Source organism: Microcaecilia unicolor, chromosome 13 (assembly GCF_901765095.1).
Source record: "Microcaecilia unicolor chromosome 13, aMicUni1.1, whole genome shotgun sequence".
Taxonomy (NCBI): domain Eukaryota; kingdom Metazoa; phylum Chordata; class Amphibia; order Gymnophiona; family Siphonopidae; genus Microcaecilia; species Microcaecilia unicolor.
The window spans coordinates 72,716,732-72,736,725 of record NC_044043.1 but is presented as its reverse complement, the minus strand read 5'-3'; the positions used below and the strand labels follow the sequence as shown (position 1 = coordinate 72,736,725).

General features: G+C 47.4%; 1 protein-coding gene across 1 annotated transcript in view; it reads left to right on the top strand.

Moving 5' to 3' along the window:
• Window positions 1-19,994, top strand: part of GNB1 (G protein subunit beta 1) — a 123,512-nt gene that overhangs the window by 60,640 nt on the left and 42,878 nt on the right. Inside the window, exons 3-4 of the mRNA XM_030186294.1 lie at window positions 1,238-1,276; window positions 15,530-15,636. Coding sequence (XP_030042154.1) covers window positions 1,238-1,276; window positions 15,530-15,636 — 146 coding nt within the window. The remainder of the gene's footprint in view (window positions 1-1,237; window positions 1,277-15,529; window positions 15,637-19,994) is intronic.

Genomic DNA, 19,994 nt, shown 5'->3' with positions numbered 1-19,994 from the left:
GAAGGATGTTGGAATCAGTGCAGGTAGGAAAATGCTGGTATTAGTTTTTGACCTGTCCTGTGCATTTGACATGGTGGGACCATAACACACTACTCTATCTACTGGACAGTATTAGGATGGGAAGAGCAGTACTACAGTGAGGGGTTTTCCAGCCCTGAAGACGTACTCCCATGCAGCTCCTCCTGCTCCTCCCTGAAGGGTGAGTGCAGGGGTGGCAGAAAAAAAATATGGATGGTGTGTGGGTGCAGGGAGGAAGTGGCTGCTGTGGGGGGAGGGGCTGTAAAAAGAAAGGTGGTTGCTATAGGGGGCTGTCAAAAAAAAGTGTGGCTGTAAAAAAAAGTGTGTGGGTGGAGAGAGGGAAGGGGGCTGTAAAGGTGGATGCTATGTGTGGTTGGAGGGAGGGGACTGGGAAGAATATGGATGGTATCTATAAAGGGAAGGGGGCTGTAATATTGGTTAAATTATGACTAATAAACTTGCAGAATTTGCAATTTGTGTGCAGCATTTTGAAGTTTTTTGTGCCGAATTTTAATTTTGGAGGAGGGTAGAATTCCAGTAGGAGTAATAGTGTGCCACCTGTAAATAGTGAAACCATTCAGCCTGAGTTAAAAGACCTTCCATACAAGGGTCTGCCAATGATTTGCACTTCCCTTCCTCTGTAATCAAATCTTCAACTTGTTTCACTCCCTGCTGGGCCCAAGTTTCCAAGTATTTATACATAGTGAGCTTAGGAAATGAATGTGCTGTCTTCTATCTTACCATTAATTTTAAATTTCTCTAAACAATTTAAAAGCTTGTCTCCAGCAAGAAGTAGACTTCCTGACTTTTTTTTTGTTGTATGTCCATTCAGAGGACTCTGTTATGTTGTGTAATATACACTCTTAGTACTGGGAAATGTTGACCATAAAAAAAAGTAATGATGTAGCTAAATATAGTGAAAGTACACTGCCCTTTTCTTCCTGCAAAGACAAACCTTTTAAAAACTGATCTCCCCCCACCCCCCCCCTTTTCAATCATATTGCCTAAAAAAGGGTGTGCCTTCTCTTAGAATGTAAACAAGATCGAAGGCTTCAGGTTCTGTTTTTAAAGTTTTGTATCAAGTATAAAAATGCTATGAAAGTAGTTAGTATTTCTAGATTTGTATATACCTGTGTCAAAAATACACCTGAATTTTCTTGGACTGCAAGTAAAATGTGCAGTAGCTTATGTTTCTTTTTTTTTTTTTTTTTCTTGATAGGATGCTAGGAAAGCATGCGCAGATGCCACTCTGGCCCAGGTAAGAGTTCAAAATGTTTTGCTTGGTTCCACTTCCCCATTCCTTTGTCAAAAAGCATATTGGTGCCTTTGTAATAATTGGACATAGTTAATTATCCACAATATATAGAATTAATGTGCATTCGGTTGGCACAAATAGCTTTTAAAGGTTGTATTAAGTTATTCAGAAGGCTGGGGGTGGGGGATTGAGCTTTCTATATTTCTAAACTACTACTTTAGTGCATTTGTTATTCTACAAGGTAGTCTTTTAAAGTATCAATGTACCTGTTTCTTTACTTTTTTATTTTTTCTCCTGAGAATATATATTTTCTTGTGTTTTACACATTTTGGAATAACAGATGCATAGCTATGGTATGGCCATGCCTTTAGCCCCCCCTCCCTTAAAAACAAAACCTCAACCCCAGTCTCCCCCCCCCCCCCCCCCCCCCCAAAAAAAAAAAAAAAATTCCCATTGCTATATTCATACTTAGTGGCATCTCTTCTAGTCTGTACCAAGCAGAATATAGTACCACTAGCTGGCTCAGCCAGTTTGAGTTCCAGCAACAACTCCTTCCTCCCAGGATATCAAGGGATCCTTTGTCTTACCTGGACAGTGTACAGGTAATAGCCATATCTTTTGCTGAGGCAGTAGAGACAAGACACTGGAGGATCAATGCTTGATCGTCAATTAAGTGAAGTTACCGTATTTTTCGGACTATAAGACGCACCGGACCATAAGACGCACCTAGGTTTTAGAGGAGGGAAATAGGAAAAAATTTTTTTTCCTTTTTCCCTCCTCTAAAACCTAGGTGCTCCGGTGCGTCTTGTCCGAATCCCTCCCTCCGAGTTCGGGATCCCCCTCCCCCCGGCCCTGTCACCACTTCTCCCTACTCACGTCACGCAATCTTCCCTGGTGGTCTAGTGACGTCGGGGCAGGAAAGAGCCCCCTCTTTCCTGCCCAGCGCCCTGCTCTCCGTCCTCCTGTATGCTGCCTGACGGTCTCGGCGAGATTCAAAATGGCCGCCGAGAATTGAAGTCTCGGTGGCCATTTTGAATCTCGCCGAGACCGTCAGGCTGCATACAGGAGGACGGAGAGCAGCGCGCTGGGCAGGAAAGAGGGGGCTCTTTCCTGCCCCGACGTCACTAGACCACCAGGGAAGATCGCGTGACGTGAGTAGGGAGAAGTGGTGACAGGGCCGGGGGGAGGGCGATCCCGAACTCGGAGGGAGGGAGGGAGGGAAATCTCTACCTTCGGACTATGACACACCCCCCATTTTCCTCCCAAATTTGGGGGGAAAAAAGTGCGTCTTATAGTCCGAAAAATACGGTATGTCCTCAGCCATTTTAGAATGTCATCTTGTAAAGAGATTTGTCACTTGTGTGACACAAGCACTCAGTGATGGCAGAACTGTGCCTGTGCTTTTATGGTGGCTATGACTAGAGATGGTATTGTGAATTAGGATCCTTGTTGCTAGAGTGAGAGGGTATGGCTGTTTTGTTTTCGACTCTCCCAAGCAGTAATCTGTCCAGTGTTTTGACCTGGTGAGCTTTGTTCACTTAACCTGGTGAATTTAGTTCACTTAACTCTTGAGAAAATAAATGAAAATTGAGACTAAAGGAGAGGTTTTCATTTTCTGTTACAGTAGCTAACTAGTGACTGATGTGAGTGATTAGCCGCCTTGGCACTAGATGAGCAAAATAAAGCAGAATGCATTGAAAGTGGGTGGGGGGGGGGGGGGGGGGGTGGAGGGAAGGTTTTAATGAGTTTTTCTGGAAAAATAAAAAAGATAATCTAATTTGTGTGTTCCACGTTAATCCACCCCTGATGATTTTCAGAAAAGAAGCAGGTCTCTTTCTGTAGGCTTCAGTTAAATGCTTCTGTTGCATGAAAGCAAATCAGGGCCGCTTTCTTCCCTCAGAACCTTTATAACACATGCCCAAGTAGTGGCAGGTAGTGAATGTTCTCAGGTTCTGCCCTGTCCTTTTGTGTGGACTTCCTGTTAGACTGGAATCCCCTGCAGAGTATTGGAATCTTGTGAGTGCGCACTGCCACATATGGCCCTTTGCACACTGCTGCTGCTGCCTTTGTGCTTTTGGATAAGTGGATTAGTAGGAAGTGGATCAGGGAACAGAAGGAGTGGGTATCTGCTATATTTTTCGTTATCTGGGATCACACAAATTAAGTGTTAAGTGGGATCATATTGGATAAATGTTTTGGAAACGCTGATCAAGCATGCGACTATAAACTAGAGGAATAGCCTAAACGTGGACTGAAGGAAAAAAAAATTGTCTCCCTGCCAGCCATGCTTTTAGTCTATATTAATGTTTCTCACTGATGTGGGCAGGTTTTTGCCAACTGTATGGCCCAGTTCCACTGTCATCTGACTCAACTTCCAAATCATAAGAGTAGCTGTCTGGCTGACTGCGGTTATGGGCTCCAAAGCGGCTAAAGCTGTGGGAAGAGACGCAGCGTGGTAGGGAGTTGTAGCGCAGGCTGCCTAGAGGAAGCGGGCTCTGTTCGTCTGCCGGCAGCATCTGAAGCGGTTTCCCGTGTTTCGACGCTCATTTCGGGCGCCATTTTGGAATTGTCGGCGCACTGACAGCTGATTCTCGGGCAGGGGGAGGAGTACGTGTTTCCCTACTCCTCCCCTTCCCTTGGAATCAGCGGGTGAGCGATGTGATTCGTTGATTGTCATTGCTCCACCCTCGACGTCATCACGTTGTGATGCGAGGGCGGGGCAGACAGTCATGGAGGAAAAGCGATCTCTGCCGCCTCACTTTAGAACGTTGGGAAAGTGAGGCTTCATTAGAACGTTGGAGGTACATTTTATATAGAGAGATAAGTGCAGGAAGTCATGGGTTCTTTTTGACTGAGTGAACGTATTATGTATGCTCATCGTTATAAAGATTATAGTCTACACCATGCAGTAGACATCACACACAAGAAGTTAGCATAGAGGGTGCCACATACTCTTTATTTTATTTTTATTTTGTTACATTTGTACCCTGCGGATAAGGCTTTTACATTCCAGAGAGAGAAATAGTTGAATAAACTCATACCAAATTGAGTCAATACTGAGATATACCATGGTCTTGTCAACAGTGTTTCTCGAGATGAAATACGTTTTTTTTGTTTGTTTTGTTTGTTTTTTTTGTTCATTTGTACCCCGCGCTTTCCCACTCATAGCAGGCTCAATGCGGGTTACATGGGGCAATGGAGGGTTAGTTTATCAGTTTTGTCACAGTCTGACTGTTACCTAGAGAAATTCAGAAACTTATTGCATCTGGGTGTGAGAGCTTGCGCCGCCCCTCTCATGATGTCATCTGCTGCACCTATTTCACCTGGGCGCCTAGCAGCACACTGCCACTCAGTACACACCTTTGCGCAGTGACTGGCACAAGACTGATGTGTAGACTGTTTTGAAGGAAACCTATGTAAGTTGATTTAAATGTAGACGTTTAACATTGGTTAGGTTTTTGTAAGATGTCTTGGTTTAAGATGTTGCTGTGGGGTGTTGTGGGGAGCTGGAGGTGTTTCCAGGTTTTCTGGGTGTCAACTGTTGAACGAGGTAGTCCAGTCCACATTTCTATTAAGATATTATCAACTGGCTTTGAGAAACTCACTATTCCTTGTCATCAGCAGCAGATGAATTCATTAACTGATGGGTTGTATCCGCCTACCAGCAGGTGGAGATAGAGAACACTGAAAAGCCGTAGTGCCTCTTGGACGGCTAGCCCCAACTGCCTTCAGTATTTTTCTATCTCCCAGCAGGTGTGGACATAGCTTGATCAGCTCCTGGATTTCAGACTGCCTGGGGTGGCTCCTGTGCTTTGCCAGTTGAGCAGGGGTGTTGTGGCTGGTGTTGCCCACTTTAAAGGCATATAGGTTCGCCCTTTCCCTGCCTTACCCATTCCCCCCTCTCTTGCTGCCTGCCTCCAACTTTCCTCACAGCGTTAAAAAAAAAAAAAAGAGCGCGCTGTTACTGCGTGGCTGGTCTGAGGCTTTTTCCAGTGATTCTGGTTCTGTGCAGCTTGATCGGAGCTCGTTGACTTGGTCTTCTGAGGTGAGAATGGTGCCCAGCTCCTCCGGGGAGGTCCTGCGGATGCCGTTCCGATCAGGGTAAGTTTTGGTGCGAAGCCGCCATTTTATTGCTATATTCCCGTCCTGTCGGACGATGGCTGCTGAAGAAGTTAAGCGCTGCTCCCATTGTGGTAAACGCAGATCAGCAGCGGGGCTGTGTAAAACGTTCTCACGTTAGTATGAGCATGGCGAGCGATGTTTTTTCTCGCTTGATGGAGCTGGCAGCGGGCGCCATTTTGGAAGCGTCGCATGCCTCGACCCATGCGGTTGCGGAGGGCAGGGGGACGCCTCGTTTAGAGGCTGCCAGAGGAGCTCCTACATCCATTTCTCCTAATTCGGGGGCGGAGGGTCAGGGTGAGTTTTTCTCCCCTGAATTTGTGCTTTACTGCATAATGCTTTCATGCTGAAAAGAGCTCTGCTGCAGGTGTCTGACACTTTGTTGCATCCTGGCTTCCCTCCGGGTGTTGATGCCCTGGGGATGGCTCTAGAGGTTATTTCCTCCCCCGAGCATTGGAAACACAATAAATATAGACGGGTAGATTCCCCGTCTGAAAGTGGCGCATATCCTCCCCCCGTCAGGCTGTGGAGAGTCTGAGGGATCTGGCAGGCCCTCAGGGACGGATGATCCAGAGGAGGGTGCCTGTTTGCCACTGGATTTGGATGATCCCAATGCGGTTCGGATTTTCCACTGCGATGAGCTGCCAGCTCTCATTGCTGATGCCTTGCAGGCCCTCTTAATTGATGACTCTGTTGAAGGCGGTGCCGCCTCTGTTAATCTCAGGATGGCGAGCACTAAGAAGCCTACTCAGGCCTTTCCTATGCTTGACTCCATCCAAGAGCTTATTTCTGCTCAGTGGTCTGACCCCACTGGACCTTTGAAAGTGGCCAGGGCTATGGGTCAGCTTTACCCTCTGAGTGAGGAGCACTTGGCCCCTTTGGGGATGCCTAAAGTGGACACATTGGTCACGGCTATGACGAAAGAGATCACTCTCCCAGGAGAGGGAGGGGCCACTTTGAAAGACATGCAGGACCGGTGGCTTGAATCTGCGTGGAAGCGGTACTTTGAAATTTTGGGCCTTGCCTTAAGGGCGTCTGTTTGCAGTTCCTATGCAGCCCACGCATGTCTGTCCTGGTTACAATAGGCGGTAGAGCAGCCCACGGGGGCGGGATCCCTCGCGGATGGAGTCGGCTCTGTCATTTTTAGCTGATGCCCTTTATGATCTGGTAAGAGCTTCGGCTAAACAGATGTCTGTGGCGGTTGCTGCCCGCCGCCTTCTTTGGCTATGGCATTGGGCGGCTGACATGGCTTCTAAACAAGATTAGTGAGGTTTCCCTTTCGGGGCCTCCTGTTATTTGGAGAGGAATTGGAGAAGATTGTTAATGACCTGGGCGTCTCTATGCCCCAGTGGTTACCTGAGGATAGGCCGAAGTCTTCTTCCAAATGTTCTATGTTTACCTCCTCTTCCAGACCTCGCTTCCGTGAAGCTCGCAGGTCTTGCCCAGAGCGCTCTGCTGGGTTTTCTCAACTTGCCATTTGCAGCAGAGGAACTCCTTTCCCTCGGACAAATTTTCCGCAGCGGCCTGGTCTAGGCCAGGAGTTCAGGGGCGTCCTCCACAGTGATGGGATGCCGGTCCACTCCTCCTTGCCTGCAATAGGAGGACATATTTCCCTCTTTGTAGAGGAGTGGGCCAAGATTCCTCAGATCAGTGGGTCCTGGACCTGATCAGAGGTTACCGACTGGAATTCAGTGCCCCGGTGAGAGACGTTTTTGTGGAGTCCCGATGTAGCACTGCCGTAAAACGGGCGGCGGTAGAGGAGACCTTACAAGTCTTGCTGCACCTTGGAGCGGTGATCCCAGTGCCTCCCGCCGAACGTGGCTGCGGCCGCTATTCCATTAATTTTGTCGTGCCTCGAAAAAGGCGGGTCTTTCAGGCAACGAGGCTATCAGAGTACGACATTTGCGCATGGAAACCCTGCGCTCCGTCATTAACGGCGGTACAGCCAGGAGAGTTTCTCACGTCTCTGGACCTAAAAGAAGCTTATTTGCACATTCCTATCTAGCCTCCACACCAGCGGTTCCTCTGCTTTGCGGTGTTGGGAAAGCATTTCCAGTTTCAGGCCTTGCCTTTCGGCCTAGCCACAGCTCCCCGTACCTTTGCCAAGGTAATGATGGTCGTAGCTGCCTGTCTCAGGCGAGAGGGTATCAGAGTTCACCCTTATCTCGGCGACTGGCTCATCAGAGCGGATTCGGCAGCCAAAAGTCGTCTTGCCACAGCCAGAGTGGTTACAGTCCTGCAGGTGCTAGGCTGGGTGGTCAATATACCCAAAAGTCACCTGACCCCCCTCTCAGCCTCTCGAATATTTGGGGGTTCGGTTCGACTTGGCATTGGGGTTTGTCTTTCTCCCCAACCTAAGACGGTGTAAGTTTCAGAATCAGGTCTGTCTGCTCCTGCGGATGCCTCGCCCGCGAGCTTGGGACTGTGTCTAGCTGCTGGGGTCGATGACGGCCACCTTGGAGTTGGTGCCTTGGGCGAGAGCACATATGAGGCCTCTGCAGATTGCCCTGCTTCTACAATGGTCTCCGATGTCCCAGGAATATCAACGCAGACTAACGTTGCTCCCTGCGGCCCAGCTCAGTATGGAGTGGTGGCTATCAGACAGGCTGCTGCGCCAAGGAATGCCTCTTGCGCTTCCTTCCTGGTGCCTGGTGATAACAGATGCCAGTCTTCTAGCCTGGGGAGCGCATTGCCAGGGAAGCTATGCTCAGGGTGTGTGGACACCCGTGAAACGGGGTGGTCTCTCAGTCGCTTGGAACTGAGAGCGATATTCCAGGCTCTTATGGCCTTTCAAAAGACTCTGAAGGGACTTGCTGTCCGGATTCTGTCAGACAACACGACAGCGGTGGCATACATAAATCGTCAGGGAAGTACTCTGTGCAGGGCCCTGGCCGCGGAGGCCGCCCAGATTTGCCACTGGGCCGAGCTACACCTGCAGCTTCTGTCGGCAGCTCACATAGCAGGTCAGAGCAGCGCGCAAGCCAATTTTCTCAGCAGGCTTCAAATGGGCTCGGCGGAATGGGAACTGGCAGAAGAAGTTTTTCTTCAAATTTGTGCCAAATGGGGGACTCCCGGAATGGATCTAATGGTGTCAAGTGCAAACACCAAGGCACCTCGCTTTTTCAGCTGAAAGAGATCCTCACTTGGCGGGATTGGATACTCTGGCTCAACCCTGGCCCTTGGAGCTCCTATATGTGTTCCCTCCTTGGCCCCTGATGGGGCGAGTTCTACTGCGGATTCGACAGCACCAAGGTCTGGTGATTCTCTTCGCTCCAGATTGGCCAAGGCGTCCTTGGTATGTGGATCTCTGCCGGATGTTGGTGGATGCTCCGGTGCATTTGCTCTTGGTGCCGAACCTGTTGGTTCAGGGTCCGGTGTCTATGGAGGATCCCTGCCGATTTGGTCTTAAGGACTGGCTATTGAGAGGGCGCAATTGAGAGACAAGGGCTATTCTAGCAAGGTCATCTCCACTCTTGCAGGCCCGCAAGCGGTCCACCTCTGCAGCTTATGCTTGGATCTGGCGCAAATTTGAGGCGTAGGGTGTTTCAAAGGCGATCACACCCACGCGGGCTACTGTCTTGACAGTGCTGGACTTTTTGCAGGAGGGCTTACAAAAAGGCCTGGCTTACAATTCTTTGCGGGTGCAAGTGGCAGCATTATGCTATCGAAGGAAAGTCGCTGGCTTGTCCCTTGCTGCTCATCCGGACATTGCCAGATTTCTCAGAGGGGGGCTTAGGCTCCGTCCTCCTGTCCCGTTGCCCTGTCCGGCCTGGAACCTGGGGCTAGTGTTGAAGGCTCTTCAGTGTTCGCCCTTCGAGCCGCTTATGCAAGCTTCGGAGAAGGATGAGACTCTCAAGACAGTCTTTTTGGTGGCCATCACATCAGCTAGACGCGTGTCTGAGCTGCAGGCGCTGTCCTGTCGGGACCCTTTTCTGCAATTCTCGGAGTCCGGAGTAACAGTACATACAGTGCCTTCCTTCCTTCCTGCCTAAGGTGGTTTCAGCGTTTCTCCTGAACCAGCCCATTTTTCTTCCTTCCTTTTATAGGGAAGAGTTCCCGGACTCCTTTGGGCAGTTACATCTTCTGGATGTTCGCAGGGCGCTGTTGCAGTATCTACAGATGTTAAATGACTTCAGGACTTCTGATCACCTTTTTGTCTTGTCAGGTTCTCAGCCTGGAGGCCCGGCGTCTAAGGCCACTATAGCCCGTTGGCTCAAGGAAGTCATTTTTGCTGCGTATCTGCTTTCAGGTCGGGCTCCACCTGAAGCGTTTAGGGCGCATTCCACGAGAGCGATTTCCTGCTTGTGGGCTGAAACGGGTGCACTCTCTCTTTTAAGAGATTGTAGTGCGGCTACTTGGGCTTCTCAGCTCTCATTTGTCCGTCATTAAAGGCTGGCTGTTGCAGCGAAGCAGGACGCTGTTTTTGGAGCTCAAGTATTGGCTCGTGGTGTGGCCTGTTCCCACCCTAAGTAGGGATTGCTTTTGTACATCCCATCAGTTAATGGATTCATCTGCTGCTGATGACAAGGAAGGGAAAATTAGGTTCTTACCTTGGTAATTTTCTTTCCTTTAGTCACAGCAGATGAATCCATGATCCCTCCCTGTCTGACTTTGTTTTTTGTTCAGATCTTTCATGCAGATATAAATCTCATTGGGAGAAGTTGGAAACCAGTTCTCAGAATTTCTACCTGATGTTCTACTACAGGAGGTTGAGATCGTCCCTCCTTTGATGCTCCTATTCTGGGGCGATTGTTTGCTGTGAGGAAAGTTTGTTATTATACCTTTATGGTTCACTCTGCTTTGGAAATCTCAAATACTGAAGGCAGTTGGGGCTAGCCGTCCAAGAGGAGGCACTATGGTTTTTCAGTGTTCTCTATCTCCACCTGCTGGTAGGCGGATACAACCCATCAGTTTTTGTTTTTTTTTTTTTTATTTATCAATTTTCAAAATATACATTTACATATAATAAATGTAGGAAATGCAGGAAATTATATATGACAAATCCTTGTCCATTAAAAGAAAAAACAAATATGTAATGATATTGTTACTTAGTCCACATTATATTGATCAAGACACAAGGCAATTTTTTGCGGAAAATCTTTAAACAAACAATTGTGAGGGTAGAGTCCATTCCCTGCCAGCGGTTTCAGCTTCCTACCGGGGCATCCGTAACCAATTCACCACCACTTTCTCTGGCAATTATAAATTGTCTCAATTTTTCTGGTTCAAAGAATACAAAATATACATTTTCCAAGGAAATAATACATCTACAGGCAAATTTCAACTTGTATGTACCGCCCAGAGAGAGAACCCGGGGCCGAAGTCCCAGAAATTCTCTTCTCCTTCTTTGAGTGGATTTACTGAGATCTGGAAAAATTTGTATCTTCGAACCCAGAAATTGGGCTAAGATAAATTTAAAGTATTGTCTGAAAACATGGTTTCTATCGGATTCAAAAGCAAAGGAAGTAAGAAGAGTTGTGCGTTCCGTAATTGTTTCTAAGGAAGATTCCAAAAATTGTGACAAGTTTAAGTCAGAAACTGCGGCTTGAGTAGTTTTAATTCCTGTAATATAGTAAGCCTTTATAATTGGAGGTAAAGCTTCTTTAGGAATTTGAAGTATTTCGAGGAAATATTTTCTCAACATCTCCAAAGGTGATATCAAAGGAGACTTCGGAAAATTCAAAAATCTCAGGTTATTACGCCTGAGTTGATTGTCCATAAATTCAAGTTTCCTTTGAGTCAGTTCTTTTTCTGTTACTATATTACTTACAACTGTCTGTAGCTTTTTATTTTCAAGCAAGTTCAACTCACATTTTTCCTCCTGCTGCTTGACTTTCGCTTCCAGGGTTTGATAAGATGTTTTAAAATCCTTTAGTTCAGATTTGAAGGAATTGGTTGTCTGAAGTAGCGACGAATTAAGGGTCTGGATTGCATCCCAGAGGGTCTCGAGAGTAACGACTGCCGGTCTAGGCCTCCCGTCGAGTCCGATCTGCGGAGCCTCCTGGATAGGGGAGGGCGAAGGATCGATAGTCCCGCCCTACGACCTGATGTCATTCCTTCCGGGGTCGAGTGCTCGACAGGGCCGCCGCTAACCTCCAAAGCCTCCGCTTGGGGTTCTCCCATCGCTCCCGATTCTCCGCTTGGTCTCGGCGGGGCAGTCTGGTATGGCGGACTTAAAGACGCCGCCTCCGTGCTAAGATCCCCTAGCTGGTCCGGGGATCCAATCAGGGCAGGGACCTGGGCTCCTGAAGCTTGGAGGCCAAAACTTTCCAGGGTCGGCTGCCGGAGCGTTAAAGAGCCGCCAGGGTACAACCCATCAGTTAATGGATTCATCTGCTGTGATTAAAGGAAAGAAAATTACCAAGGTAAGAACCTAATTTTCCCATTTTAGTAATTTAATTGACTGTGCTTCTGCAATACAATGTCAAATCCCCACCCTCGTTCAGTGTAGAAAACCCTTCTAAGCTTCTAGAAATTTTGCTAGAAACACTAGTAACTTGTGTACTTTACAACATTTTTTTACTTCAGTTCATTGCCTTTGTTAATGCAAGGTCAAGATGTGGTAAGGAATATGATTGAAGAATCTATGCCAGGTTTACGGCTTTGTTTGCGTTTTTGTTTTTAATTGAAACCTGGTTTTCAATTGTAGATGATCCTCATTTGAATTCTATATGCCCAAATGGTTATAAGATATTGCTTGTTCCAAGGCAGGGGAAAGAGGATGGAGTCATCCTTTATAAATCTCTTTTTCCATTACCTGTCTTTCTACTAGTCCAGGACAAATGGGATAGTCATGTCCATCAATCAGCATGTGGCGATAAAGAATGCAGAGCTGAGTAGATGCCTATATACCCAGACCTCAAGCTCAGCCCTTCAGTATTGTCTATCTTCAGCAGGTGGATAGACATGACTTTCCATCTTCTATCCTGAGACCTTGTCCTTGGGTCTGGCCAGTGGTTGATCCTGGTGGTGTTCCTGCAGGCCTAAGTGTGGGTTTTCATACCTGGTGGTGCCAGGTCCCTCTCACTCTGCTGCCTTATTTTGGAATAAAAGTACTATGGTTAAGTGAGGCTTATCCCTTGAAGGACTTGTGATGGGACTAAATTTTTGACTAGGTCCTACTGTTGCACTGGAGTTTTCACAACCGTTTTCTATTGGTGCAAACACTTTTACTTTTGAATCATGTTGAAAAGTATTGGGGGTAGAGAGGTGGGTAGTCGCTTGTTCAGAAATCTTTCTTTACTTTGAGAAAACTGATGGCAATTCGCAAATATTTTGAAATAGGAAGGTTTAGATTATTAGTACAGGTGTTAATTTTATCTAGGCTGGACTCCTGTAATGTGTATATTGTGCTAAAAACATTTGGTCAAAAATTTACAGTTAATCCAGAATACAGCTGTTCGGCTGCTAGTCTCATTCAGTGACTATATGATTCTGCTTTGTTTCAAAAACTTTGGCTTTCTATAAGCGCTAGATCAATATTTAAGCTGTGTTCTTTAGTATTTGAGATTATATATGGTGATACCCCTCTTTAATGGATTGGGTTACTTTTCTTTACATGAAAGCTGGAGCTAGAACCCAAAATCAAACATTTTGTTTTCCTTTGACTAGGCGAGTTTCTAAACGTAGGATGTTCTATTCTCTCTTTATTACCAAGCAGTTTCTGTATGGAATATTACCTTTACAACTTCGGGGTTTGACAATTTTATTTTTAAAAAGGGATTTACAGAATCTATTTGACTTGAATATTATGTAATTACTAGTAAAAAAGGCCTGTTTCTGTTAGAAATGAAACGGGCACTAGCAAGGTTTTCCTTGGAGTGTATGTTTCAGAAAGAGCGTGTGTGAGAGATGGAGCGTGTGTGTCAGAGAGAGAATGTGAGAGAGAGAGAGAGAGAGTGTGTGTGAGAGACAGTGTTTGTGTTTCTGTGTGACACTGTGTGAGAGAGAGGGACAAAGACAGTGAGTGTGTGAGTGAGAGTGTATGTGGCAGACAGAGAATGAGTGACTGCGTGTGTGGTGTGAGGAACCCCCTCCCTCTCCCCTGCCCCCTTGCAGCCAGGCATGTGCAGCGACCCCCCCCCTCCCCGTGTTTCCCCTGCAGCCACCCATGTCCAGCATCCCCCTGCAGCCACCCATGCCCATCAACCCTCCTCTCCCCCTGCTGCGTCCTTCCTGTCTCCCCTGCTCCCCCTGCAGCCACCCATGTGGTCTCAGGCCCCCCCCTCAGCATCCCTCCTGTCCCCCTGCAGGCACGCATGTGCAGCGTCTCTCCTCTCTCCCCTGTCCCCCCTGCAGCCAGCCATGTCCAGCGACCCTCCTCTCCCCCTGCCCCCCCTGCAGCTACCCATGTCCAGCGACCCTCCTCTCCCCCTGCCCCCCCTGCAGCTACCCATGTCCAGCGACCCTCCTCTCCTGTGCAGCCACCCATGTCTGAGGACACTCCTCTCCTTTTTCCCTGTTCCTCCCCTGTGGCCAGCCATGTCCATCGACCCTTCTGTCCCCCTGCCCGCCCTGCAGTGTCCGTCCTGTATCCCCTGTCCCCCTTGCAGGCACCCATGTGGTGTGTGGAGCCCCATCCCTATCTCCCTGTTCCCTGCCTCCCCTGCAGCCACCCATGTGCAGCGACCCTCCCCTCCCCTCCCCCTGCTTCCTTCCAGCCACCCATGTCCAGCGAGACCCCCCCTTCCCCCCCCCAGCCGGCACAGCACCCAAAGAAAGCCCCTTGTCCCCCCCTTTGCGCATCACCAAGCCCCCCCCTCATCAACCCCCTCGCCACCCGCAACCGCTAATACAAACTGTCCGGCAGCTGCTGCTTCTGCTATTCAGCAGCAGCAGCCCGTACATAAAGAAAACCCAAAAAAAAAAATCCTCCTCAAACGCACCTCCGTTGAGAAGCATCTCACATTGGCTGACGTCTCAGCATGCGCTCCTCCTCTCCCCTCTGACGTCTCGCCGTTTCTCCGGGGGTCTTCCGGCAGGGGCACTGACGTTGAGGGGAGAGGAGGAGCGGCTGCAGAGACGTCAGCCAATGTGAGATGGTTCTCCACGGAGGTGCGTTTTAGGAGGTTGTTTTTTTGTTTTGTTTGTTTTTCTTTATGTACGGGCTGCTGCTGCTGAATAGAAGCAGCAGCAGCCGCTGGACAGAGTTTGTATTAGCGGTCGCTGGTGGCGAGGCGGTCTGTGGGGGGGAGGGGCTCGGTGAAGCGGCGGGGGAGGGGTTGGGTGATGCGGCAAGGAGGGAAGGGGAGCTTTCTGATGCCCCGTTGCACGGGTTGTTGTGGCGATGCAGGGGGGGGGGCACTTAGAGGTGCACCGTCGAGGCTGTGTGTGTGTGTTTGTGTTTCTGTGATTGTTTGCGTGCGTTTGTGTGTGTGTTTGCGTGTGTTTGTGTGTTTGCGTTTGTGTGTGTGTGTGTTTGCGTGTTTGTGTGTGTGTTTGTGTGGGGGGGGGGGGGATTGCGGGTGGCTTTTGTGGTCGTGTGGTTGGGGAGTTTGCCAGCAGTCTGTAGCGATTCCTAGGCAGGGGGAGGAGTACGGAAACACTCCCACTGCCTGGGTCATTGTTTGTTGTAGGGGGTTGCCAGTTGGTAGGGGTGCCTTTATGGATCCCTTTACTCTCTGTGTTCCGCCCTCGAGGGCGGGGCAGAGAGACATGGTGAGTTGGATGGCTTCACCACCATGAACTTACGAACTGTTTAGGGATTTTGCAGATGGCTTCAGCAGGTTGTCTTCAGAATGTTGAGGTAGCGTTTTATGTACAGATGGGGCGTGGCTGAGGGCAGGTCTATGAGTGAGGGTGACTGGTCCTAGCCTATGAAGACTACAGGATTTTTGTGCTTCTCTGCCTTGGAGTGAGCTTCAGAACGTTCAAGGTGGGATTTATTAATATAGATTAGATGTGTATTGATTTTCTTAGTTAATGTTTTTCAGCACTTTGGTTCATTGCAGACTATATTCATGGTATTTGCAGAATAGAAGCAGTGTATAGCATAACATACTGTGCCATATTTGTGCAGTAGAAATCTAATAAATATATAACTGCATTGATCCAGCATAAGTCTGTCACCATTTCATTATGTATATGGAAATAATAAAAGTAGAATTTTAAAGCTTGTAACAAATTTTCTGTTTTTAGATCACAGCCAATATTGAGCCGGTGGGTCGAATTCAGATGCGCACAAGAAGAACACTGAGGGGACATTTGGCTAAGATATATGCAATGCATTGGGGGACTGACTCCAGGTGAATAAGTTTAGTGATTATAGTATAGGAATATTTAATGCTTTTGTTTTCTTTGCAAACTCTCATGTTTGAAAGTATACTAAACAAACTCTTAAGCTGGCTTTTGAGCACACTGAGCTTTATGACTTAACAGTTAACAAAGGTGTGTACTAAACGTTTATATGAAAAACGTTTTTTTAAAAATTGGGGCTGCCCTGGAGGCTCAATGGCAAGTGCTACATAATGGCTTGTAGTTGATCTGAGTGTGATTTTCTGGGCTAAGACTCTGCTTCCTGAGCTGATTTGGGCAGGGGATGTAGCAGAGGCATTACTCACATGGCCTGAGATCGATTAAAAAAGGTATGCTGGCATTTATCCATGGCTCAGCAATGATGTCTAATACCAGACATGCTAGTTGGTTCCAGAGGAAGACACTCATTTTGTTCCCTGGCCAAACACTGTTGGTGCGGTGGTAGGGAGATGTGAAAATAAAGGAAAGCCTTCTAGTTAGTGGCAGGGGAAGACATGGCACCATTTCTGGTTCTGATTTGAGCTGAAAGTCTAAAGAAGCAGGAGAAAATGGTTGGGCCAAAAAAAAAAATTGGTGACTTCAGTAGGATGCTGCTTTTATCTGATTTAGCTTCATTTTATTTTTCTCAGTCCTTCCATATGCCTTTTTATAACTAGTAAAGCTTTCCAGTTGAATCACTGCAAGCTACCAAATGCTTCTACAATACTTAGAAAAGCAGATTTCCTGTTTAAGAATCTTTTTTGCTTATTCACAGGGAAATTCTGTGCAGTTCATAGTTTGTGCAGAGAGTTCTGCACAGTGAGAAAAGGCAGCAGTAGTTCATATGACTCCCTCTCCTGTAGCTAAAACCATCAGTTGCCTTCTGCCTGCCATAGTGATTGGCACAAGAGGAGGCGAATGGCTGTACATTGGGTCACCACTCTTCTTCCTCTGTTGCCCTGAGTGACTGCAGGTTTGAACCATGCAGAAAACCCCTAACAGCTCCGGGCCACAGAGGATTCCAAAGCTTGATGTGTGGCAGTGGGCACAGTGTGGAGAAAACAAGCTGGGTATGTGTGCTGAAGGAGGAGTTTGATGTTTGGGGGGGGGAGGGGCAAATGTGCCAGGGCCAGTGAGTTAAGAGAAAGCTGGGGATGCACCAGGGGCAGGGAGTTGAGAGAGCAAGGTGTGTGAACTTTGGAGGATGTGAGGGTGTGCCAGGTTAGGAGGGATAGAGTACTAGGGGGCTCTGGTGGGTGGAGGATTTTAGAAAAGGGGGTTGGGGATGTGGAGGGATTGAGGTTTGAGAGAGATCAGGTAGTTTGTGGATGAGGGAGATGTTTGGCTGGGGGAACGAAAGAACTGTAGGTCTTGCTGGGGGTATAGGGCAATAGAATTGGAATTCAGCGAGGGAGAGAAAGCTGGAGCGAAGCGTTTATGCACGCCTTGGAGAGGAGCAGAGGTATTTGAGGACAAGCAGCATAATCTTGCATGTGGGAGTAACATCATCCACAGAGCCTGGTGCAGACACTGCCAAGTTCACTGTGCCCCTGCCTCTTATACATGGGTTGTGGGACCAGCAGTCATCATTTTCCACAAAGCAGAGGTTGACTTTTTAATCTCTCCTTAGCATGTCAAACTTTGCCTTTTTGGTGCTTTTCCTTTTTCAGGACATTTTTTCTTCATATTTTTTTTTCAGTATTCAAATTAACACTTTTTTCCATTTTTCAGCTTTTTTCAGGCCTCTGAGCTCTTCTTTTGCTCAAGCAGCATTGATCATTTTTGGTTACATGACTACTCGAGTTCCCCAGGCCATAGAGCCTTTTAACCTAGCATCAACCGTTTTCCCCTCCATGTCAGCAAGAGTGCCGAGTGGCTTTAAGAAGTGTACGCAATAGGATTATTTCAGACGGACACCCATAATGGGTGTAGTCAGTGCTGGTGTCCTGAGCACCGGGACATACAGTGTAGCCTCTGCCTGCACTTGCAAGGACACTTTAAAGCCTGCAGAGTTGAGCGAGAAAAATGTAAAATGTTTTTGTTCATCATTGGCGGCACTATCAGTCATAGCAGGGGATTCGGTACGCGACACGGAAGTTGCATCAACATCGGGTACACCAAAGCAACATCAGGAAGGTCTGACATTGGACTCGGTACTGCTACCCATAAGGGTTCCACATCCTCGTCGTTGGTGCAGTATGCATCAAGGTACCTTCTGTATAAAAAAAAACCTAAGATGCATCACCATTGTTCTCCCTCCAGGCACTTGGCCCATACCTCCCCTGCATCAACGTCCTCAATTTACAGGAAGAGTCTGTGCCACAGTGACCACTCTCCCCTCCAGCTCATTTCTTACCGAGAACGGTTTTGATATTGGCATTGAAGGAAGTGAAACTAGGAAATCAAGTACGCTAGCGTTTAACTATAGAAAAGGTGATTACGACAAAATGAGAAAAATGGTGAAAAAAAGACTGAAAGGAGCAGCTCGCAGAGTAAAAAACTTGCATCAGGCGTGGATGCTGTTTAAAAACACCATCCTGGAGGTTCAGGACAAATATATTCCACGTATTAGAAAAAAGGGAAAAAAGACTAAACGTCAGCCGGCGTGGCTAAACAGTAAGATAAAGGAAATCATTAGAGCCAAAAAACAATCCTTCAGAAAGTGGAGAAGAGAACCAACTGAAAGTAACAGGATAGATCATAAGGAATGCCAAGCCAAATGCAAAGCGGAGATAAGGAGGGCAAAAAAGGACTTTGAGAAGAAATTAGCGTTGGAAGCAAAAATACATAGTAAAAACTTTTTTAGATACATTAAAAGCAGGAAACCGGCCAAAGAGTCGGTTGGGCCGCTGGACGAAAATGGTGTTAAAGGGGCGATCAAGGAGGACAAAGCCGTAGCGGAGAAATTAAATGAATTCTTTGCTTCGGTCTTCACCGAGGAGGATTTGGGGGGGACACCGGTGCCGGAAAGAATATTTGAAGCGGGGGAGTCGGAGAAACTAAACAAATTCTCTGTAACCTTGGAGGATGTAATGGGTCAGTTCAGCAAGCTGAAGAGTAGTAAATCACCGGGACCTGATGGTATTCATCCCAGAGTATTAATAGAACTAAAAAATGAACTTGCGGAGCTACTGTTAGCAATATGCAATCTGTCCCTAAAATCGAGTGTAATACCGGAAGACTGGAGGGTAGCCAATGTTACTCCGATTTTTAAGAAAGGTTCCAGAGGAGATCCGGGAAATTATAGACCGGTGAGTCTGACGTCGGTGCCGGGCAAGATGGTGGAGGCTATTATTAAGAATAAAATTGCAGAGCATATACAAAAACATGGACTGATGAGACAAAGTCAGCACGGATTTAGTGAAGGGAAGTCTTGCCTCACCAATCTAATGCATTTTTTTGAGGGGGTAAGCAAACATGTGGACAATGGGGAGCCGGTTGATATTGTATATCTGGATTTTCAGAAGGCGTTTGACAAAGTGCCGCACGAAAGACTCCTGAAGAAATTGCAGAGTCATGGAATCGGAGGTAGGGTATTATTATGGATTAAGAACTGGTTGAAAGATAGGAAGCAGAGAGTAGGATTGCGTGGCCAGTATTCTCAGTGGAGGAGGGTAGTTAGTGGGGTCCCGCAGGGGTCTGTGATGGGTCCGTTGCTTTTTAATGTATTTATAAATGACCTAGAGATGGGAATAACTAGTGAGGTAATTAAATTCGCCGATGACACAAAATTATTCAGGGTCGTCAAGTCGCAGGAGGAATGTGAACGATTACAGGAGGACCTTGCGAGACTGGGAGAATGGGCGTGCAAGTGGCAGATGAAGTTCAATGTTGACAAGTGCAAAGTGATGCATGTGGGTAAGAGGAACCCGAATTATAGCTACGTCTTGCAAGGTTCCGCGTTAGGAGTTACGGATCAAGAAAGGGATCTGGGTGTCGTCGTCGATGATACGCTGAAACCTTCTGCTCAGTGTGCTGCTGCGGCTAGGAAAGCGAATAGAATGTTGGGTGTTATTAGGAAGGGTATGGAGTCCAGGTGTGCGGATGTTATAATGCCGTTGTATCGCTCCATGGTGCGACCGCACCTGGAGTATTGTGTTCAGTACTGGTCTCCGTATCTCAAAAAAGATATAGTAGAATTGGAAAAGGTACAGCGAAGGGCGACGAAAATGATAGTGGGGATGGGACGACTTTCCTATGAAGAGAGGCTGAGAAGGCTAGGGCTTTTCAGCTTGGAGAAGAGACGGCTGAGGGGAGATATGATAGAAGTGTATAAAATAATGAGTGAAATGGATCGGGTGGATGTGAAGCGACTGTTCACGCTATCCAAAAATACTAGGACTAGAGGGCATGAGTTGAAGCTACAGTG